Source organism: Lissotriton vulgaris, chromosome 7 (assembly GCF_964263255.1).
Source record: "Lissotriton vulgaris chromosome 7, aLisVul1.2, whole genome shotgun sequence".
NCBI lineage: Eukaryota > Metazoa > Chordata > Amphibia > Caudata > Salamandridae > Lissotriton > Lissotriton vulgaris.
Genome location: NC_141695.1, coordinates 1,381,142,082 through 1,381,166,645, shown reverse-complemented (window position 1 = coordinate 1,381,166,645; position 24,564 = coordinate 1,381,142,082). Strand labels below are relative to the sequence as shown.

Here is a 24,564-nt window from a genome sequence, read left to right as displayed (position 1 = left end):
ACCAGAAATTGAGCTCTAAATCACCCTTATTATTTAGGAAATGATACCATTCTAATCACCTTTAGCCCCTTGCGTGCTCGTGACGGAACCGTTCCGTCACGAGCCTCGGGTGGGCTGTGCTGGTGACGGAACGGTTCCGTCACGGCCCGCTCGCCGCGCCTGCATGGCGTGAATCCCGTGCCTGCGCTGAGCGTTCTATTAGGCGGGCAGGGCCGTGACGGAACCGTTCCGTCACAAGCGCAGCCCACCCGAGGCTCGTGACGGAGCGGTTCCGTCACGAGCACGGGAGCGCCGCGTGGCCCCCCCCTCCCCCTTAGCACTGCGGCGGAATCCGCCGCAGCTAAGGGGTTAAGCAGCATTTTTACCATGTGGTATTTTCAATGGGCTCCTTTTGTGGCATTATCTACTATCACAGGTGCTTTTGTCCACCATAGTAGTTCAGTGTGCCTGGTAGTGTGATGAAAAGTGTGTCTTTTCTATTTTGAATATGAAAACAAAAATAATCCAAATGTTTAATCACACTGCTAATACCCTGTTCTATATACTTATTCTTATTTGAGAGAGAAGATATATGCTATGGGTGAGATGTCGATATTTCTGGTATTTTAATACAAAAATAACTACATTAAGTGGTAGAGAGCATGTTGTGTATCATGGGCATGCTCTAAATACATTTTTAGTTGAGAAAAACACAAATTTCAGGTGAGTCTGTGTAATAGTACTCCTTTCTCTCAACTTAATTTTTCCACTGACTACCATAATTCATTTATCTGCTAGCCACTGTTACTTCCAGCTTTTTTTGCTTTTTCACCTTGTTTCTATTCTTCGTTGCCTATTCTCTGAAATCTTGTGCCCAGGCTGGAGAACACCCTTTTCCTGTGTTACTGTATATTCTCCTCATCTCCCACATCATCAATATTACCAGATTATTTTCATTGGACAGTTTTCTGGTATTAGGCTGGTTCTTATTTATAACTAAACATTACAATATTAAGGATATATCCATATCTATAGGTAAAAATATGTTTTTAAGGTTTTGCTACAGAACACCATCTGAAAAACAAATGTTTGAAATTGCAAGTTATTTTCCTAAGCCTTAAGTACATTTAAATGCACATCTCAGGCTACATAGCTATGGTTAAGGGTTACACCTGGTTGTTCTCTTTAAAGCATTTACTTCTATTTCTTTATTACTACCCTCCTTCTCTGTAGCCTGAATATCCGAAAGAGTGACATTCTGACAGTCTTTGATGGTGAGGACCTGACAGCACGCATCCTGGGCCAGTACATGGGGGTGCACCAGCGCTTCATGATCTTCTCCTCAGACAATGACGTCACCATACAGTTCCAATCTGACACCAACGACCCCCTATTTGGGCTAAGCCAGGGTTTCATCATACACTTTAAAGGTAAGAGGTAGGATGGACTTTAGGGGGTATGGTACAAGAATACAGTAACGAAAAAAAATGTTTCACAGAAATATTGTGTCTTAAATAATGTTCATACATATATTGTTCTATTGATGTTAATAATAGAAAAAGGTCACATATTGGAATGATAATATTGTAAACAAACATAGGACACAATATTTCTGTTAGACAATCTGACATATAGCCATTCGGGAATAGGACATCATGGGTGAATCTCTTTAATTCTTCTCTTTGTTCCACCTACCTTTATGTCTATTGTTCCATCTAACAATCTCTTTAAGATTGTTTTTATCTTTTTACATTTGTTATAGTTTTCAACCTTTCCATCTCTCTGTTTCTGTCCCTATTTTGAGACATTCTCACAAAGTCTTTCTGTGTGTATACAACTTCATCTGTTTTTAATCTTTCACTTCAGATATAATATTTCTCTTCTACTTATGCAGAATAATATTCTCTATTTATCTTGAGTACTGAATTTATAGATACATCACTTTCTCTCTCTAGATGTTTATTTTTTCTCTCATTATGTATTCCTATTTACTTATCTCTATCTTGCACACTTTTTTTATCTGTTGTAACTACTCTCGCTTCACCATTCACCTTCCTTTACGCATTAATTTCTCTCACTATCATTCTATCTCAATATTTATGCTCAATCCCATATTATCTTATTTGAAATGTTTCCTTTTAATTTCTCTTTTTACACACATTTTGCTTTCATATTGTTCTAGAATTATAATTTATTCCTTCCCTATCTGTTTCTCATTATCTTTTTTTCACCTCTAACTAGTTCTCTCTGTTTCACTCTCTCGTCTCTATTTCTTACCATCTGCATATTAATATATATTTGATATATTATTTTATCTTGTAATATGTTTTCATATGTTATCTCATATTATTAATTCTGATATAGCAAGTTACTGCATTTTCTATTGTGCTATTTTATGTTTCTGCTACATTTTTATCTATGGTCTTGTTATCTAGAGCCATGCTTTTTCCATCTTACTGTATTATATCTTGCTATATTTTCTTATGTTATCCCATATTATTTTGTATTATAGACAGTATATTAAAATTATGTTTGATTGTGATAATTTATCTAATGTTATGTTTTATATTATGCCATGTAGCCGTACAACTAGTGTGCCTTTTCTTACCTTATGATATGTGATGTTATATTACATCATGATAGCTGTTGTTTCTTTGATATAGCCTTTCTCACTGCTATTCACTGTCTTCCTTCTCCACTCCCACAATTTAGAAGTCGCCCGAAACGACACCTGCCCTGACTTGCCTGATGTGGAATTCGGCTGGAAGACATCTTCGCACCCTGATCTGATTCGGGGCACAGTTGTGACATATCAGTGTGAGCCAGGCTACGACATCATGGGCTCTGACATCCTCACCTGTCAGTGGGACCTCTCCTGGAGTAACACCCCACCCACGTGTGACAAAAGTATGTATGCAGGAGGGCGTTACCTTATAGGTTCTCAATGCATGGCACCGCTACCCCTACTTCTGCGCCTTGTAGGCATGATGTACGGAACATGCCTAAAGATGCAGGCTATTTATCAGTTCCCAAAATCCTCGAACAGGAATAGTTTTTCCAAGTGATACACGCTTTCCTTGTGGGGAAAAAAAGATGAACAAAAATAAATAAATAATAGCTTGCATTTAAAAATGTTATGACTGCTAATATTTATTTTGCACTCATAGGCTATAGATGCATGCAAGGAACACAATAAAAGACATCATTTCTGTGAATTGTTTATAAAATGATCAAATCTATGAAAATTGTCGGTACAGGTTCTCCCCTCAGCCAGCATGGATCTACTCGTTGTTTGAGAACCCTGCGCTGTGACCCTCTCACCCCTAATTGTATAATTGGCTCTTGTCCACAGAGCGGCCAAGCAGCAGTTGTAATTTAGCACATATGTACATTTGATAATTTCTTGTTCCTCTTCTTTTGGTACATGGAACACATTTCCAATTGGAAATATTTATTGTACACCAACACAAAAAGGTGTTGAGCACTCATTTTCTCAAATTAACAGCACCACTTACACTTACATTTTTAGGTGTAAATTCATAAGTGCAGTTAATGTCTGACACATATTCCGAATGTTGGTGAACACCAGTAATTCATTTGTAAAAGAAAATAAGTACAGGAGCCCAAGGTTTTACACTGGAGAAACGCTGGTGGCATGTCGAATATATAGGGGCTATCGAATACCAAGGCTACCCAGTTATTTCCACCTTATACCTCTGTCTTCCTCCACCCAACTCATTCTGTCTCTTTATATCACACCTGCAACTTCTTTCACAGGCTCAACACGTTCCCTACCTCCTCTTCTCTTTCACTCATTACATAATGACCAACCCCCAGAAGGTCTTCATCCTACATACTGCCCTGTACCTCAATCCTCTTCATGCCCACTCTCAGGCAACTCTCACACCTTTTGCCTCGTGTCATACAATATAAAGCCACTCTCCTCTTGTTCTATCTTTGTTCGTTATTCAGTATACAGCGTGTGCACCCTAACTTCCTCCAAAGGATCTGAAAATTTGTCAGGTCCCGCTCCTCCCTAACTAGACCTTGACCTAATCACCAGGCTGCACTCTTTTTACAATTACAGTGTGCAAATTGTCTCAAATCTCCCCTTTATTCCTGTGCCTATCACCACCTCCAACCAAAAGCGAACTAACTTGGTTCTTGGCTTCCTCCCCTCATCACCAGAAAAGGTGTTCTGCCTGTCATTCTACTTGATGTAGTATGATTCCCTGAAAGGATTTGCTACACGGTTTCCCTTCCATTCATTGCAATCTGAATTGTCCCTTCACCATTTTATTTGCCGACTTTACTAAGCCACTTCCTTTTGGATTGTATAGAGAGGGCTTCTTTACATGCTTCACTCCAAGAGTTCACACGAATTCTTGCAGGACGAGTGAAGTGGGCTGCATGCCATTATCCACGACCAGGAATGCTGGTCATCCTTCCCTTCTAAAAACTCAAGGAAATACCGTTACTTCTATCGCAATCCTCATACTCTTCACAAATTCCACCTCCGTCCACCTTGAAAACACATGTACTCGTACAACCACATACTTCTCTAATTGGTTCAGATGATCCATTGGTCCTATGAAATCTACGCAAACCTTCTACCAGGCTTCCTCCCAAAATCCTAACGGCCAACTCCTTGACCACCCCACTTCAACCTTCTTTCCCTTTTAAAAAAACACAAACTGCGATTCTCAACCCACTCTCTGACTTCATTATTGAAACCCGACCACCAAAACCTTTCAAAGTGACATGAATCAAAAATGCTAATTAACAGCAGCAACTTGGTATCTATTCAAGCTGGAACTTTACTGTATATCTATCTTAATAGATATCTTTGCTGACAATGTAAGTGTGTTCTATTGTGTGCTATACTAACTAAACAAAGATGCTGTTATGACACACTTAATGTCAATTTGTTGCCTTTCTCTTTTTCTTCCATCCTCCAGTCCTGAACTGTGCTGATCCAGGTGAGATTGGCAATGGCCTGCGCCGCGCCTCCGACCACCACTTTCCCATTGGCTCCCACGTGCAGTATTCATGCAATGAGGGTTACACTATCGAGGGCAGCAGCAGCCTGACCTGCTACAACCGGGACACGGGCACCCCGAAGTGGAGTGACAGAGTCCCCAAGTGTGTGTGTAAGTACCTTATGGTGGACTAGGACTGAGAAAGTGAGCGGGGTCAGTCACTGCACCTCCCACTTGTGAGGGCTCTTGCTATTGGTTGCTGGTGCTTTCCATAGTCTGAGGATTCTCCATGTGCTTTGGTTTCTCTCTATAGTAAAGTATGAACCCTGTCTGAATCCCGGGGTTCCGGAGAACGGCTACCAGACCCTCTACAAGCACCACTACCAGGCCGGTGAGAACCTGCGCTTCTTCTGCTATGAGGGCTTTGAGCTAATTGGAGAAGTCACCATCACTTGCGTACCCGGGCACCCGTCCCAGTGGACCAGTCAGCCACCACTGTGCAAAGGTAAGGCGTGGTCACTGTGCCACTAACACTTGTCAAGCTTTCTGCCTCTATGAGCTTTATCTCTGCACTCTCTCTTCTTCCTTTATCCTCTCTGTGTCTCTCTTTATGAACGTCGACCTTCTCCTCTTGTGAAAGTGGCAGATTGCTGCTTGCAAAATGACCAGAACGTTAGTGGCCTGGTAAAGGGTTTTCTGACAGCTCTTAAATGTACTATCCTAGTTTCTCAGTTCAACTGAGATGTGTAATCCTGAGCATATCAGGCCCCTGTATCTTACTGCACTAATCTGGCAAATTTATAAGATAAAGGGCTAAGAGGGTATACTATGAATGTCACACCAAAGATAAAAAAAAAATTCGAGGGTAATAATACCATCTTCAAGGGAACTCTGAGACCTTAAAAATATCCAATAATAATAATAATCTTTATTGCGTGATTTAAAAATAAACCATTGCAAGTACAAAACATTTAAAAGGTTCAAGATTGCATTTAGAATTCATTAAAAGTCAGTATGTATAGATGATAATAAATGAAACTTCCATTTAAAAAGTCATATTCATAAAAAGCCAGCAACAACAAGTAAAATTTGGCAGCATTATTCCAATGGGGGGTCTCAAACTCTGGGCAGCCCAGTAAGTATTTTTGCAGCGCGCTCCATGAATCTTACTGGGCACAATTTAATTTAGTGTTCCTAGGGTCGAAACAGGCCAAAACTGCTGCTCTACAGCTTCTAATCATGTTTCTATTCCAATGATGCTTGAGTAGGGCCCGTCTCTCTGTCAATAGTAGAGGGCACAGGCATATGATGTGTATGATATCTTCTTTGTGGGTCCCACAAAGTCGGCATTGAACTTTTCCATGTTCTCTTTTCCATTTTAGCCAATGAGTCAACAGGTTAATAACTCCCAGTCTCAGTTTTAAAAAACTTAGTTTCATCCGAGCACTAAACGATATAGTAAGGTACGGCTGTGGAATTAGCAAGGCATAGGATTGAAGGGTCATCCACCCATGACTTCTTAAAAATATCTCAAATTCAAGATCATCATGAGGACCTTCTTTATGGCGCAGGGGCACTATATTGCATGCCATATATAACATGACAAAAATATCACATCCTCTAAATCAACTCAACCACAACATTGCATGGTAAGACAAAGTAAGTAGATGTGCAGGTAAGAATAGTAAATATATACCTACCTGGCAATGTAGTACATACAATATGATTATAAGTTGGAAGTGTCAACCTAGTTTTAGCGACATTCAATCTCTCTATTTTGTAAACAAAAATAAGGTAAATCCAGGCTGTGTTAACCAATTATCCCTCAGATTTGTCATAATCCCATAGTTTCACCCCTTTCAAGCTTTGAATCGAAGACAATGGGAAAGATTTGCAAACCAGTAATTAAAGACTCAAATCAGTTGATGGATTCTTGTCCAACGTTGCATCACACAAGGATACTAAACGAACATTGGTATTAAAATAGGACCATTCTCAACTTTTGCTCACCAGCGACGCAGCTCCAGTGTGTATGAAACCAGCAGTAATTACCCTGCTCCTTAATGAAGCCAGGGCCAATGCCAGGATCCTAGCCTACAAGCTACTAACACCAGAGCAAAAGAGTTCTAAAACCATTAGATTACTTCAGAGCCATGCGCAGTATATATTTCTCGCAGGACCTTGAGGCGGTACCAAAATCACATGGTAACAGAGGGCAAGTAGGCCAACAACACCATGTGCCCGACTCGCATCTGCTACAATAACAAAACTGTGACAATTGTGCTCAGTGGTGCATACGACAAGACAACAAATTAATGTTGATGTGGTTTGGAACTTGCACAGCTTTTACAAATAAAGCCTGAAATATGTTCAGCATTTCCTACTACGAACTTACCTTCTCTGTCAAGGTCAATTAAGTTCTCTAATGGATCAATCGTCTGTGATCCTTTGTCTCTCACTCTTGAAAACCCACCGCTAGGTAAAGTTAACCAGATACTTAGTACTAGGTAGGCTGGGTTACCCTAACATGGTTGAACACAGTTTACGATGACTGACAGGATGCAAAGGGCTGATCACGCCTCAACTTAAAAACTTGTGATCATACTTGCCTTGAAATCTATGCAGTGACTCCCTGTGGTATGCAGGATCAAGTTTAGAGCACAGTGCCTCATGCAAAAGCCCTTTCAGAACACAGGCCACACTACCTTCAAAGTTAGCCTAACACTACACTTGGGCCAAGTCCCTCTGTTGGACAGGTCACACAGAATTCACCAATGAAAGCGTAGACCACTAAAACAAGGAAGCAAACACAGGGGTGTGCAGAGTCCAAAGTAATGGAAACTCTCAGCTGAGCCAAAATAGTGTACCTTCTGAAACATGCAAACCTGAAATCTAGTGGATGTATTTGAGAAAACTGGTGTTCAAGTACAATCTATGCACCCTGACTTAAACTTTGAAAAGTATCTGTTACCCACTTGACCAGCTCACCTCTTCCCAGTGCTTGGTTTCCTAATACACTTTCTGAATCGAACTATGCCAACCCTATATTCTACTGTGATTTGATATGGCAAAGACACTAATCTTACGCTTTCCATCTTGGTTCCCATTCACTGCCTGACACACACTGTTCTCTACTCTCGAGTGTCTGATTTTTAAGTGAATATACTTGTATGTGTATGTTCCTAGCTGTAGCAAGAGGGAGACATTCCTGGTGCTCTACCAACCTCCTGAAGCAAATAAATAGATTCAGATTCAAAATCTTTATTCGATTGTAGGTTTTACAATCATAAAAGTACAATTTATAAGCACACATTTAAAAACATTACAAACAATTCATTTCAGATGACAAATAATGACACAGTGTACAGTACAATATATCAGACAGTATGAGCATGGGCAATATATGGTTAAAAATATAAATAACTGTAATCTTAAAAAGCACCTAAAATTTTTGCAGCGTGGTTAGCCCTCCATGCTTTTCCTAAAGCAAATGGCTTTTTTAAAAAAGTTACATACAAATAAAGTGCAATCGCTATTCAGTAGTTGTAAGTAATAAAGTGCAGGTTTAATTTGTGTGAAACTCAATTTTTTAAGGCACGGTTTAAGGTATAATTTCCGTGGGGTGGAGTAATAGGGGCAGATAAAAAGGAAGTGTGCCAGATCTTGAGGAGACTTTCCGTCGCAGCCACAAGCTGGCAACACTTCGCCCCGTTGAGCCCCACTTGGGACTGCCAGTAGAAGATGATAGAGGTCAAAGCGGAACCTTGTTAACAGAAACCGTTCATAGCTAGACATAGGCCATGTCAGGTAAGGTTCCATTTGCAAGCATGTTTTTAATAATAGGTGTTTCCTAACGCTGACCTTCTGTATCTCAACCTCTTCTCTGTCGGTACATCTTAACAGTAGTATAGCATTCTTAACCGAGCTCACATCAGATTTTGTAATTGAGTTTGGGGCATGGAACAGATCCTGTCGATCAATTGCCGTTAGGCTATCCTTTATGTACTTCACCCACGGTACTTTAAACCTCCCATCTAGCTGTAAGGCTTCTTTCAGTAGGGCATGTGTTAATGGAATGTCGTTGTTCAGCCAGCAGTTCAACCAACATATGACAGGGCTTACTGCTATTCTGTCGCCTAAGTAGGGGATCCCCAGCTCCTCGTGTACCGAGTAGTTCCCAATGCCCCTGGGCAGTCTCAGAATCTTTTTTAGGAAGTTATTTTCTGTAACCTCTAGGTCTTTAATCTTACGATAGCCCCAGAGCTCACTCCCATAGCAGGCAACAGCAACGCTTTTTGCCTGGTACAGTTTAAGCAATGCGGCCATCGGGCAATTGCCGATTTTTTTTGCAAAGCCAAGAATGGCCGCATTAACCCTTGTTGTTTCTCCCTTCTTCTTGGAGACTGCTGGGCCCCATGATAACTTGTGATCTAGCAGGACCCCGAGGTAAGAGAAGGAGTTGGTTGATGGAATTTTCTCCCCATTTATACTGAAATAGTCAGTTTTCAGGACACCCTTACCTGCTTTCATGACGTAGGACTTGGAGTTATTTATGCTTAAGCCACGTGACTCCATGAATTTGTAGAAGGAGTTTAGTAGTTTCTGGAGACCGATTGCTGTTCCAGAAATAAGAACAGCATCGTCGGCGTAGAGTAATACAGGTACCCCTTTGCGCTCAACTAAGGGGTAATCTGCTTCTACGTTTAGAAGAAATTCCTCCAGTTCGTTGATATACAGGTTGAATAAAAATGGGGCCAAGATCCAGCCTTGTCGGACACCCCGGTTTATTTTAAATTCGTCCGTTACATTAAGGTCTTGGGAGTAACGGACGTTCGCTCTTGTATCTGTATGCAGATCAGCGAGGAAGTTGACAAGGTTCCTCTCTACACCCATTCTCAGCAAAGTAGCCCATAATAGGCTTCTGTCTACACAGTCAAAAGCGGACGACAGGTCCATAAATGCCATGTAGACAGTGCCTTGTCTCGCCAGTGTATACTTGCTTAGGATAAGGTATAGGTTCAGGCACTGCGTAATGGTCGACTGACCTGGTCTGAACCCGTATTGTATGGGTGAAAGGATGTTATTATCTTTAGCCCAAGTGGATAACCTGTTAAGAATTACACCCCCCACCACTTTAACTACTGAATTTATTAAAGAGATTGGCCTGTAACATAACGGGCTACTGCGATCGCCCTTCTTAAAAATGGGGACTATAGTCGAGAGACCCCAAATTCTTGGGCATCCAGTTGTCACCGCTGCGTTTATTACAGCCGTGAGAACCGGAGCCCAGAAAGGGATGCTGGACTTAAACAGGTCCGGCGGCAATCCGTCCGGACCCGGGGCCTTGTTGATGGTTAGACCCTGTATTCCCCTAACAGTCTCTTGTACTGTGAAACACAGTGGAGTCGCAGTTGAAGTTAAAAGATCATAGTCTTCCCGATGCTCATTACTCTTAAAAATTGTGCTGAAATGGGACACCCACTCCCCCTCTGGGATGTTTGTTCCAAGGGCTGTGTCGTTTGGATTATCAAACACAGGTTTGTTTATTATTTGCCAGAACTTGCTACTGTTCCCCAACATTGATGGGTCTAAAAGGGATTCAATAACGTTGGCCTTAATTTCCTTTTTTCTAATAGCTATTGCTTTCCTATAGGCCAAACGGAGATTTTTTATCAGGTCACAATCTCTGGGTTTAGTTTTTAATGCGTGTTTCAGATCCCTACTTGCCTTTGAGCAGTTATGATCAAACCATTTGGAATTATTCTCACTATGTCCCTTTGTTGGCTTTGTGAGCATGGAGCCAATTTTGGTGACCAACCCCTCAAACCTGGACAAAATGTTCGAGGGGTTGAATCAGACGATAGGCAAACAGACAGCTCCTCTTCACATGCGCTGGTTATTTTAGTATACAGGGTATCTTGGTTTATCATTGACCATCTAATGCGACGCCTGCCATTTACGCACCTTAGCGTGCCATGATCAATGCGTGACTGTCGTTTTGCAAATAATGGTCCACCCAAGTTTATGACAAGGGGATTATGATCACTGTATACACTAGTGAGGATAGTAAAGTGCGAGACCCATTGAACAACATCTGGAGATATTAATATATGATCAATAAAGGATCCCTGCCCGTGTCCTTTAAAAGTTGGGGTGTCAAAGATTTTTGTATCGGGGACCAACGACATAGCTACAGTCAAGTTGTATTCATTCACTAAGTCGTTTAAGTTCTTGCCGCCCCTACTGTGGGAGAAGTGAAAACCTTCCTCATTATTACACCCTAAGGACCCCATTGGCGTACTAGCTGGGTTACCACATGGTTGGACATTAAAATCACCTGCTATCAACAAATACCGTGATACAGTGTGAACATTTTTGCTCAATATATCAATTAGGGAGGCAATATTACAAGCTTCATTACTACTGTTAGCATTATAAAAGTTAACCAGTGTCAGCACATTCTTGCCATTTTTTATGTCAATCTTCTGTATATTCAAGTTAACATTGTGGCAGTTACTTAAATTGCAGCGCAGGCCTAGGTTGATGAAGATGGCCAAGCCACCCTTGGCTCTGCCCCTAGACGAGGCAACCGCTGGAATAGTAAAACTTAGAAAACCCTCGATATGGACGTTTTTATCCTCTATCCAAGTTTCTTGGAGGCACACAATGCTAAATTTTCTGATGAATGTTAGCCATACTGGGTCTCGTAACTTATTTGCCAAGCCTGCAATATTCCATGAGATTAGATTTACACAGTCTTCGGGTGCAGGGCAAATAACAGACCCTCTGGTAAATGGGGTAGATGTTGGAGTAGGCAACACTGCGCCTGCTACCGTCAGACCCGCGGTGCTCATTGCAACTGACTCCCGGTGCTCAGATATAGGGACAGATGCCCCGTGCTGGGTGTGAGTGTTCTCGATTTTAGATGGAGAATCCATAGTTAACAATAGTATACTGGGGTGGTTTTCGTGGTTACCTGCTGTGCTTTCTGTCTTATCGGCGCCACTATCGGTGTCACCATTTACTGGCCTTGTATCTGGTAGGAGTGTTGAAGGCACCTCAATTTCCCCAGAGGACACTGTAGGTGATACTTTAGGGGGACTACTGTTTTTAACAGCAATTGTTAGAGCAGTGTGTGTATCTTTTTCACTGCGACGACACCCCAGCTTCTCAGGTGACCTTATAGTGCATGAAGCACTTACCCCACCCCCCGTAGCTTCTGCACTCCTTAAATATCAGTCGCAATCCTCCAGGCCGCTAAAGGCCTCAAACCTGTTAGAGAGCTCTAAGGGCGTAAATGGTAACAAGTTTGACATATTCCCATTAAATCCTGTTTTATGGTTAAAAGGTATAGTGTTCCACCCATGTATAACTGGTGGTGGAGCCAGTTGGTGCATGTATACAGGGTTCAGAGTAGACTCAATATTGAGGAATTGGGAAGTGGTGAAGGTATTGTTATTATGGTATTGAGGGGGAAAGACAGTGGATCTGGGGTAAAAGTACGTCAGGGGGCGTGGTACTATGCAGTTCTTTTCATTGCCGTATGGCCAATTCAAGATATGATGTACAGCTTTTCTGTCTCTAAAGTTTATAACCACGACATCACCACCAATGTCCTTCGCTCTACCCCCCAACCAAGACAGGCGCCGGACATGGACTATCTCTCCATTTATCGCAATGGGTTTAGGTCTATAAAGAGAGAGCCAATGCGTTATTTTATTTTTTAATTGTGAGTATCCCTCTCTTTTACCATTAGGCAGTTCCGGGACCCCAGTGAGTATAACCACGTACGGTAATGCTTCTGGGGGGAGTTCTGTAGGTGGTATCCTAGACTGGCCCCCTCTACCCCAGTTATTCTCCTTCCCTTCGGGTCTAGGGAGTCTATCCGGGAGAGTACTAGGTTCCCTGGATGGAATATTGGCGGAAGTGGTTGTGTTACTGGGTGGTATTGAAGTGGTAGGTCTACCCTGAACAGCAATTGGGGCTGTTGATAAAGAATTATTACAGGTATTGCCGCCATGTGCTTTCGGAGCCACGTTTAAGGGGTTAGGGGCAGCTGGGGTTGCTACAGCTGCCTGGCTATTGCTTGTACTGGGTTTAGATGGTGTGGGACCCACAGTATTTTTTAGGAGGGATTGGGTTGTTGTGATGACTTGTTGGTGTTGTACTTTAGATTGTCCTTGTGAGCGTACAAAATTCCCTAACACAGTCAAGTCCCCCTCAATTTTACCTAGTCTTAACTCCATCCCCTTAAATCTTTCTGACAATGCAAGCATGTAGCTACGTATAATCAACTCAATATTGTCCAGAAGTGACTTGGGGGTGGCGGATTGCGAGTCCTCCTCCATCTGGATGTGAGTAGTGGGTCCTCCTCCATCTGGATGTGAGTAGCAAATAAATAGAGCATATCAATCAAATAAATAATTATTTGGAACAGACTCATTACCAATATCAAGCGCTATTTAAAAAAGAATTGGCAAAGCAGTGAGTCTGGCCTTTGAAAGGCTGCTGTTTGTTTTTTATGCAGTATACATTAAAAATGTAAAACTAATTTTAAAATAAGTAAACATTCTAAATGCGATGTGCATAGGTTGACACATTAAAGTATGTTAAAAATATTCCATCACTAAACAGACCATCATAAAAATCATTAAAAACTCTTAAGGTTGAAAGCAAGGATGGGATTATCAGCCCTAAGGGTACTCCTTTCCAGTCAAATGCGCATAAGTGCAAGTGCTAAATGTAATCACTCACAGTAAAAAGAGCCAATGGCTGAAGTGGGTTGACCCACTGCGTCTTGCTATAGGCTGTAGTGGGAAGAGAAAATGTGAATGACACTTGAACATGCCAATGGATGAAGAGGGCAGGCCTAAAGCCCCTCTATTTATATAAACATACATGCATTTTATTAAGTTATTTTATAGAAATATGAGGCAGACAAGACAGCTGAAACTATCTGTAGGCCAGATCTAAAAATGGAAATTCACTCCCGGAAGGAGGTGACTAGGTTAGAGTGTACTAGAAACTTCCTGCTTATCCCCTTTTTCTCTTTCTTCCAAGTTGCCTACGAGGAGCTGTTGGATGATCGGAAACTAGAAGGTGAGTCGTTGTTGGAGGAGATCTGTTTCATTACAAAGCTCCACTTGTAAGGCGCAATCTACAACTGAACACCACCTGCCAATTGGTATACAAACGAAGCGCTAAAATAAAAGATGCTGTCATGATGTGTAAGATGCTATCCAAAACCAGGGATTAGCTCTACTGCATCATTGATAACACTACTACCTTTCAAGTGCTACTTAGAACTAGCAACACCCTAAAGAGACTAATTCTTACTAAGCACTGTTTGTGTGGTGCTAAGCAAAACTAAGCACAACCAAAAGGAAGCTACCTGTGAGGTACTATCTAAAACTAAGCACCACCAGGAAGTGATATTTACTACAACAACAACAACAACAGACTGTATTTCTATAACTCATACTACAGGTCAGTTGGCGCTGTATAGACTGTATCTCAGAACACAAAACCTCTTGGGCTGTAGAATTTAGGAAAACATAAGTGTCATTTGCTATAAAGAGTATAACTTTTAATTCCCTGTCACCCGTGCCGGTTGATAGTGCAGTGCACCATTTGGTGTTAACCGTTTAGTTGCTGAATTCTTACTTCTAGTTCTCAAGGGGTTGAAGGAGGAAGGCCTACTGCCCGGGGGGCTTTGCACAGAGATACTTCTCAAGGACTTGTCTCTTTATTGCCACCTGTGGGTGGGTACAATCTGGGCCATGCACTCCCATTAGGGTTTAACTCATAACGTCTAAAGACTTTTACACTTGGAAACTGAAAAGCACTCCTCGCAAACTAACATACACGGATGTATAGCGTCATTCAGATGACCCCATACATCCATGTATTAAGTATCTCGGATTTATACTCTCGATTTACCATTTTAGGATCGATATAAATGGCCGTTCAAATATTCTGAGAGTTCAATCGCGATCTGGCGTTTCTGATACAACAACCAAAGGAAGTCAATTATATTTCATAACATTCCTTCTAAGGATCTGTGTTGTCTTTTAATAAGATCTGCCTCCTCACTTACTCACCTGTAAGGTATGTCAAGACGAAAAGAGGCCACAGACTTTTCACTCAAAGTCCAGTCAATTATGTTTGAATGTAACCATTGTTAATGGCAACATGTGTAACAGAAAAGCATAAATGCTACAATATATCACTGCAGTAAATTCTGCACTCATGGCAAACCCGTGTCTCATAACAGCCTTTTACTAACATCAGCTATATGCAGGGTGTAGAAATCGTTGTCGAGTTTTTTATGTCTGAATTGAGAGCCATTTTTTGTGCCTTCAGAAGTCACGTGAATTTTTTTCATTAATATTTGTCTGTTGACCTAAACGTTTTCAAAATAGTCTGATAAGGCAAGGGCAGTGCTTAATTTGAGCCATGGTTGCCAGTAGGGCAGACCAGCACTCATTTTTGGAGGCCAGTACTTTACTTTCCCCATCAAGCATTTATAGAGAGCAAGAAAGTAAAATACACAAATGCAGTGGCTGCTGCTGGAGCATTAAAGTGGTAGGGCAGTGTGGGGGAGGCAGCGCGGGGAATCATATTTTCAAATGCTTACCTACTATTTGCAGTTTCGGTGCTCTTCTGCCCTCTGCTCTTAGACTCCTGGCATGCCACAAGCCCCTGTACACCAATACAGATACTGGTCTAATGCTGGTATTAGCCAGCATAAGAGCAGTGCGCAGTGATTGGCTTGAGCGCTCTAGTTAGGCGCTCCCTAAGGGACTACGATCCTGTGCGTGCTCTCCAATCAGCTGTACTGCACAGCTCAGGTGCAAAGATCAAAGTGCGCATGACGGTTTGGCCGGTCTTAGATGTTCTGCCAAATTGTCATGCGCACTTGAAGCAGTGCCACCACTCCTCCTTCCTGAAGCTCTCTGTTGTCAGAATGGAAGGCCCCACCCCACCCTCAGCTCTGCCGCAGGAAGTGTGTGAGGAAAAATAAAATGATAATAACTTTTGCTATCATCATTTATTTTTCATTTTTCACTGCTGAGAAGCAGTGGGGCAACGTGAAAGAATGAGGAAGAGGAAGACACAAATCCGTAGGAAAGGGAGAAAGCAGAAACCTGACTGAGTGAGATAATGGGGCAGGGAGTGTCTGGCAGTGGATTAAAGAGGCCCAATGTGAATGCAAGACTGTGCAGCCTGGGTATTCGCCGTAGCGACATGTAATAGCACTAGCCAAGGACTTCTTGGGCACCGGTCTAGCACTCGTTCTTTTGTAAATTAAGCACTGGGAAGAGGAGGTGGAGGGTTGTTTAACTGCTAGAAAAAAATGTAGGACATTTAGACCCTGGAGGAAGACCGTCCGCCCTACACAGAAATCGATATCTGCCTGATGGGGATCTCTGTACTGTGGAAGGAGCTGGAGCTGCGATGAAGGTTTGTCAAGTGGTCGCCATGCGTAAAGCTCCCACTTAGCAAACTTTTTTGTATTGAGAAAAGAGGAGTTTGATTTCTCAATACAAAAATGAATGTCTCCAATGCAGAAAGGGCTAGTCTGCATAGTCCTTACCATTTCTGAAATCTTTCACATTCCAGACCTTGTCATGGAAAATGAGTGACAGTCACAGAGCCAACAATGGGGCGGGATGACTGTAACTGTCTCATGGTGGCCTTTGGTAGTTGGGCTTCCAGGTAGATACTGGCAGAGCCAGCTGATGCTTCGCTGATGCAACAGTGGCACTTTCTCTGATTGAAACTTGAGCTGAGAATCGCAAGTGAGAGAGGGCAGGGCCACAACCACTTTACAGTGGTCCTCGCACTCCTAGACCTCTAAAGAAGGCTGTTTATGTTGTCAAGCCTGTAAAAGCATCTACACGACCATTGTGCTAACGCTACCTGCCACATATGAGGTATTGCATTCATGTCTGACGATAACATCTGCACTACTGTGTACATTTCTAAAAGGTCCCCTTGGGATGCATTTGAGTTTGGAGACCATGGGTTCAATTAACTAAGAAAGTGGTGAAGCTACATCTGAAAATGTATACCTAAGAACAGGTGCGGGTTTACTACTTTTTGGAATTCAGAGTAGTAGCCGTGGAAAGCTGCACTGACACCGGTTACTGGGTGTGCCACTGAGAACGGCATGTATCATATTCCAGAACTCCTATTTCCTCAATGTATTCATCTACATAGTGTACACTTAGGGCACTGGGTAAATGTTTTCCTTTTCCTCCATTTCCCTTGAGAAAAGCATGGAGAAACACCTTTTTTAAATATTTTCTCCAAGTTTGGGGTGACCCATTCATCTTCTCCAGTGCTTTGCTGGAGTAAATCTCTGACCATTTCCAGAGCGGGAATGGGTGCGATAGGAGTTGTGAACGTCTATAGATGTACACGTTTGTGAGTTATTGCAAGCTCACATGGCTAACCATGCCTTGTCCTGCCTACTTTCCACCCCTTATTTGGGAATTACTACTGAGCATTTCTTTGCAGGCGTGGGGTAGAACTATGGGGCATATTATCAAGCCTGTGCGCTAAAATTATCGCCGCTTTATCGGCCGAAAACGGCCGATAAAGCGGCGATAATGGGCTTGATAATATGCTCTGTGGAATTCCAATCGAAGCCCATGTTAGATGTCTTCACATCTAACATGTGCTTCGATTGGAATTCCATAGAGCATATTATCAAGCCCATTATCGCCGCTTTATCGGCCGTTTTCGGCCGATAAAGCGGCGATAATTTTAGCGCACAGGCTTGATAATATGCCCCTATATCTTTTAGTAAAACCATTTACATCTAGCAGGACTCACTCTGTGAATAACTGGTAGGAGTAAATGCAGGCATTTTCTGTCAAATGCATACTTTAAGAGCTGAAAATCCCTTTGCGATTTGCCAGATTAATTTGCAGTATTGTCTCCATTTCTAAAATATTCTCTTAGCGTTGCTATATTCCACATATTTGGTTTCATGACATGTCAGTTCTGCGAATGCCAGCTGAAATAGACAGTGTTTTGAGAAGCACCTGGTGGTCCCACGTGTTAAAGGTGGCTGGGAGATCTTTCCTAATATTTAACATAGCTGTGTATGTTCCTGTGTGGGGTCTCAAGTTTGACCGAGGGTCTCTAAGAAGACTGTTAGACTCTAATTCAGAAGACAGTTGGCAGACAATGACAGTTTCAAATGCCTTTAAAACACTAGGAAGTCATGGGAAGGCTGATTCTTGGGGTCAGTCATGGCATTCTTTAGGGTGTGTGTGTTACCAACTTTTTGGCATTGTATTCAGGTCTCAGAAGCACATCTGCAATACTGTGTTGAATAATAGGGCCACATCAGTGGTACTGTATGGAGGCCATATCTGAGTTATTGTCTCCATTTTTATTTTATTTCAATGTCACATGGAGTATTTATTCCGATCTAAAGTTCAAATCTGCATTATTGTGCTCCATCCAAAAGGTTAAATCTAGATAATAGTGTAAGTTTGACTACCATATCTGTACAATTGTGCCCAATTATACAGGCCACATCAGGGGGTTTTGCAATCAAGTCAAGAGACCACATCTGCTGCATTGTCCCCAGTCCTGGGGAGCGCACTTTTGAGTTCTGTGTCCTGTTCTGTAGGTATCATCTACTGAGAGAACTAAGGATTGAGGAGGGTCATTCAAACCCTGGCAGGCAGCCAGTCAACTGGTTGGCTTGGCATAGGCCTAAGTCTCTGCCACTCTCTAAGATGAATGCTCGCCATACAGAGAGATGCCTGCCTGGCTTGCGGGGATCTCTGTGCCCACTGTGTGTCCAGTGGGGATGCAGATGCATTGTAGACATAGCTGAATGGTCATCTGCCGCCATGTTTTTGCCCCCTAGGCTTAATTTTTGTTTTTCCAAACAAACTCCCATGTTTAATCTAGATACAATGATACAATGAATTAAATTGCTTCTAGTTTTTCAATTAGGTTGTTGTATTATCCTTCTTTGAATGGTGCATTTATTTGCTAGAGCTTGACTGAGAGCTATGCTCCAAAATAGTATATGATCAATTAACTATGTACTGATTCATTCTGTTACATTGAATAATAGGTCAAGGACCATTGTCTTTAATACCTCAATTCACCCAGGTCCACGACTTTTGGGTTACCCCATTTTCTTAATGGCGTTCTTCAAGCAGAGCTGTACTTCTTTATATGTTGTAGAGTTTGATGACCCTTATTGGGCAGATAAAGAGTACACATATGCTATAGCACATATGTACATACGTGTAGTACAGATTAGCCAGGCTTCTTATTCGGCTGTAATGAAGATAGCTGCTCAAATGAACAAAATTATATCGAAAGGTATCCATCTCGATGTCTTACGGACCTTGGCTTGATAAGGGTTGTATGTTGGAATATCAAATACAGAAAAAACGTCTGACATAAATCTTGTGCCTAAAATATATTTTGCAAAAACATTGTTCCATAAGGTGTAGATGTTCTATTACTACCTCTAATGGTGCGATATTTTTGAAAACGATATAAGACATTATATATATATTGGACGCTATTCTGACTACGATACAATATTGTGGTGCTATATCTTGCTATGTAGTAAGTGTCTGTTTGAAGTGCTCTGGGGGAGCTGATTCTGCATTTTAATTGCATGTTACAAAAACTCAATTTGAAAATTGGTATCTCAATTTGTATGGTGAAGAAACCACAGATAATAATTGACAAATAATATAAACAATTCGATTTGCTGGCTAGCGAATCTGTTTTGCCCTTAAATAAAAAGTCATAGCTTGTCTTCAAGAATGCTGTGAGAGTCGTGCATCTTGCCTAAATTGCTGTTCTTAATTCAATTGATAGTCTTTGGAGTTGTGACAGTTCTCTAGTAGCTAAGGTGTGAAGTTGCCTTGAACCAGGCGCAGCCAGTTCAGGTAAGAACAGTGCGGTGGAAGTCGACAGGCAACGGAATAGGGGAAATAAAATAAATAAATAAAACCATGTACCTTGTGCTCACCTCATCGCTGACTCTGCGATGCTGCGAGCGCAAGGTAAGTAGTTTTTTGTTTTAAACATTTTTTATTTGCCCCATTCCGTCATGTGTCGGCTTCCCCCAGCAGCCCCCGCTCCACCGTCTCACCGCTCTTACCTGGCCCGGATGTGCCTGCCTAGAACATGAGGTGAGATGTGGGTCAGCAGTGAAGTTGACATGTGGTCTAGTGGTAAATTGGAGATGCAGTCTAGTGGCCAAGTTGGCATGTGGTCTTGTGGCTAAGTTGAAATTTATTTTTTAGTTCAGATGTGTCGGGCTCTAATCTTTATATTGCAATGTGGTCTAGTGACTAGTTCGAAATGTGGTACTGTAGTTGGATTGACTTGTTGTCCACTGATTACATGTAGATCTGATTTAGTGGCTTATGTGTCCGCTGTAGAATAGTGATATCCAGGTTTAAATCTCTGTTCCCTCACTACACCAAACTTCTGTGAGCATGAGCAAATCACGTCATCTCTCAGTTGTTCATTTCTCTTCTCTAACTAACATTTGTAGCACATACATACAGGCTACATACATTGTCTAAAATGACATAAAGAAAGGGGTTTGCATACATGAATTTAAATTCTTGTGGGTTGAATTGGCTAATTTGACATCCCATGAAATATCAGATATCTTATGCAGGAGGTGCATTAACCTCTGCACTATCTTACAGGCTATTGCCCTTAGTCTTCAATCCTAATGTCATGTTGTGAGACTGTAATTTGTAATAGATAACTCAGATTTGTGAAATTTCAAGTTGTAAATGTATATAGTAATATACATTAATTTCAGTCAGTGTACTGCGATAATAAAGATGTTTAATCTGTTTCTCTTTATCTGCCCTGCAGTCACTCAGACCACAGACCCCTCCCATCAGATGGAAGGAGGAAACATTGCCTTGGCGATCTTCCTTCCAATCGTGCTGGTGATCCTTCTGATTGGTGGGATTTATGTGTACTATACCAAGTGAGTGCTGCATTCGAGTGGGGTTTAAATGAGGTGTGTGTCTCAGTTAAGAGACCAATGTCCAGGCCACCGACAGGACTGATAACGATTGTTTTGAAAAGTAATTTCATTCCTAGAGTTAAAAATATGTTTCACATTGGTTTTAAGAAAGAATCGTGCATTACAAATTACTGATGATTTCTGTGGGATAGCTTTGGAAGAAATGTGTGTGAATACACAAAGTAATGTTTAATAAAATGTCTATGTTTCTCTTCTTTTCTGTTTCTTTCTACTCTTCTCTCCATTCCATCCAAAATTCCTTAATATATCAATTCCTTTTCTTTCCCCTATCCTTCTGCTTCCTTCCTTCTTCCCTCCTCTCACTGTCTTCCTTTCACTCTATTCACTCCTTTCCTTCTTCACATCCTCTCTTCACTTCCCCTTCATCCTCTCCTCGATTACCTCCTTCTTTCTGTCTTCCTTCCTCTTGTGCATATTTCCTCGCATTCATTTCGATTCACCTTACTTCATTTCTCCCCTCTCTACCTTATTTTATATTCAATTTCCCGTCTATCCTCTTTCTATATTTCCTATATTTGCTTCTCTGTTTTCTTTGCTCCATTTCTCTTTACTTCTTTAATACTCGTATCAATTACTGCCTTTCTTTTACCACCACCTTTTTTCTGTTTTTCTTTTCTCTTTCCCACATACTTCAAAACGTATCTCCTACCCCAGGTTCCAAGGAAAGTCAATCTTTGGGTTCTCCTTCTCGAACTCCCACTCCTACAGCCCCATCACAGTCGAGTCGGATTTCAACAACCCCCTCTACGAGGCTGGGGTAAGTGTGCTGCATACACCACTCCAGGGCACAAGTTGTAAAAAAAGAAGTGGGGGGATGCTGTCACCGGAAGTGATGTCACAACAGGAAGTGACGTCACGAAAGGTGCCGAGCTCCTCGTCCCAGAGAGGCCAAAGAGTGAAGTCCACCTGTTTGGCTGGGGGGATGGCGTCCCCCCGGTAAAATAAGTGGGGGGATGCCGTCCACCCCCGTGGTACCCCGACTCGAGCCCTGCACCACTCTCAAACAGAATTGAGTATTGTTTTATTTGCTAAAGTCCCATAATGCCACTGAAGACCCACACTATCAAACAGAGGCCATTTTGTTAATGTGACCAGCCCAAGTTTTGTCCTGGTGATGAACAGAAGGCCAGATAACCCTACAATAGACACGAAAGAGCCTTTGTTAAGCATTTAACCATAGTGTGCTATGGGGACCCTGGTTTTAGAAAGTTACTTGGGATTGAGCAAGGACATACTGTATAGTTACTTTCCTTTATGTACATGCATCACCTTTGATTCTACATCAGGCTCAGGGTTAACATATTGCTGAATAAGAAGTGGTGGTTAATAATCCTATGCCTGAGGATGCTTCTGGGTTTGCACCCTCTTTAGCTGATACCAAGCTGGTTATCAATAGTCAATGTTTATTTCACACCTAAAGGCCATATATTGAAAGCTTTGTGCCTGATGAGGTGACTTTAACTGGCGTGTACCTCCATCGGCTTGGATGCTGAAGAAGAGTTTGTGCTCCCTAACATGTAACCTCCAATGTGGAGAAGTGTGGCTCACTGGTTAGAGGAGGCCTAACCTGAAGCAGAGATCAGACCCGGGACCAGGGTTCAATTCCCGACGCGGCAGGGTCTTGAGCCCAATTGTCCATGGACTCGATAATTCTTGCTTCGGTGCCCACTCTAATCACGGGTTCACACTCTGCAACTCTGGGCATTAAACTTGCTTAATCTCCACAATGGCCCCCCGCGGCGGGATTCCTGGCTTTCACCTTGGGGATGCCCAGTATGGGTTATCTCACAGGGAAAAGCCAGGACGGGTTCCCAATGCAAGCGCCGAGATGCCCTAAGGTAAGTCGAGCGCTATATAAGTACATACATACCTCTGAGCAATTCACCATCCAATAAAAGTTGGCCTTGGTGGCCGCTAAAGCTCTGCAGGGTGCAGGTTCTCTGCCTGTGCAAACTGGTGTTTACACCTCAATATAGAATCAGATCTTCAGAGAAGCGACATAAAATATTAGAATAGAATCTATCCAGGCTTATTTAATAGTTAAGTGATCTAGAGTGCACGAGTAGTCTGGAAACATTATTAGTTTTGCAATTTTAAGCTAAGGAGCTCCTCTGATCTTTGCTCTTTCCTTATTTGTTTCACCTGTAGGATTTGTGGGAGTACAAAGTTTACATCTCTTCCGCTGCAACACCTATCTTTTCCTTTGGCCTCCCCACAACTTTTTTGTCACCACCTTTAAAAACAATATTTCATAGGGTTGTACAATATACCAAAATCCTTACCTAAAATTAAGGGTTTTAAATCAATAAATTAACTACTGGAATAAAATCTATCAAGAATTCTGTACTAATTACATGATGTAGGATGTAGGAGTTTGCAAGCATTATAGGCTTTACATTTTAAGCTATGGAGCGTCTCAGATTTCAGTCATCTCCTGTTTTCTTCTCCTGCAGGACACGAGGGAGTACGAAGTCTCTATCTGAAACAGCCATTACCGGAGGAATGAGCAGAGGAAATAAAAGAGAAAATACGATAAAAAAGACAAATCAAACAAAGGGGAGGGAGGGCGGGGTAGGGCGGGAGGAACCATTTTTAATCCCATCATGTTCCCCGGTGGCCATCTTTTACTGTTGCCCGTTGCCTTTGCCCCCCTTGCCATTGCTTCCTGCTGCTCTTAACTGCTGCCTCTGACGCAACACCATTGCCTTTTCGCCACAGTCATGTGACTCTTCACCACTTGTAAATAATGTCAGTTGTGCCAAATCCCCATTGCACTTTTATTTCTCGCTCTTCACTGCGAGTTTGTAACCAAGGAGAGCGTGGTCAGTAGCTGGGAAGTGGGGGGAGGTGGGGGGAGAGGGTTAAGGAAAAAAATGAGAGTAGGTGCCAAAAGTGTTGGATCAAAATGTGTTTAGTGGTAGGGGGGGGGGGGGGGGGGGGTATTCGAGGGGACGAAAACCTAGAGTTTTTCAGCTGCTAATTTAGAACTGTGTTGGATCAAGCTTTGGTTGGGCTTTGTACAGTCATCCATAATGGTTTGGGCTCAGATAAAAACAGTATGATATCAGTATTATACAGGTGCAGTTTAACTAACAGATGCATGATAATCCCTCCAAGCAGAGAGCGTTAGTCACGCCTAGCTTGAGCCACTGGGCATTGGTGCTACAGTCTTATGCCCACTGCCCATGGTGGGTCCTTACAAATCCAACTAACAACCATCATGCACTGCCACCACACTTACCATAATAGAGCTAAAAGGAATGGTAATCGCCCTATGGTAGTAACGCCCACATTCAAAGCACCAGCATCTCTGGCCTATAGTGCTTTGTTATTATCATAGAACCACACTTCCACTGCAGAAGGAGGCAGTGGGCTTTTGACCCTGCCAGCTGATAGTTAACAGTTAAGTTGTCGATGCCAAATCCTCTATGCCATCTACTAGTTAGGGGCAGCGAAGACCATGCCTCTTTTTTACAAACAGAAATGACGTGATCATATTTCCTTGGGCCACATTTTGAAGCTCATGTCAGTCACCCTTGG

General features: G+C 42.2%; 1 protein-coding gene across 1 annotated transcript in view; it reads left to right on the top strand.

The window, feature by feature from the left end:
- Positions 1–23,585, top strand: part of SEZ6L2 (seizure related 6 homolog like 2) — a 201,945-nt gene extending 178,360 nt beyond the window's left edge. The window contains exons 11-18 of the mRNA XM_086928968.1: positions 1,213–1,409; positions 2,692–2,886; positions 4,938–5,129; positions 5,272–5,463; positions 14,019–14,057; positions 20,847–20,964; positions 21,679–21,781; positions 23,478–23,585. Coding sequence (XP_086785094.1) covers positions 1,213–1,409; positions 2,692–2,886; positions 4,938–5,129; positions 5,272–5,463; positions 14,019–14,057; positions 20,847–20,964; positions 21,679–21,781; positions 23,478–23,507 — 1,066 coding nt within the window. The 3' untranslated portion in view covers positions 23,508–23,585. The remainder of the gene's footprint in view (positions 1–1,212; positions 1,410–2,691; positions 2,887–4,937; positions 5,130–5,271; positions 5,464–14,018; positions 14,058–20,846; positions 20,965–21,678; positions 21,782–23,477) is intronic.
- Positions 23,586–24,564: the final 979 nt, after the last annotated feature.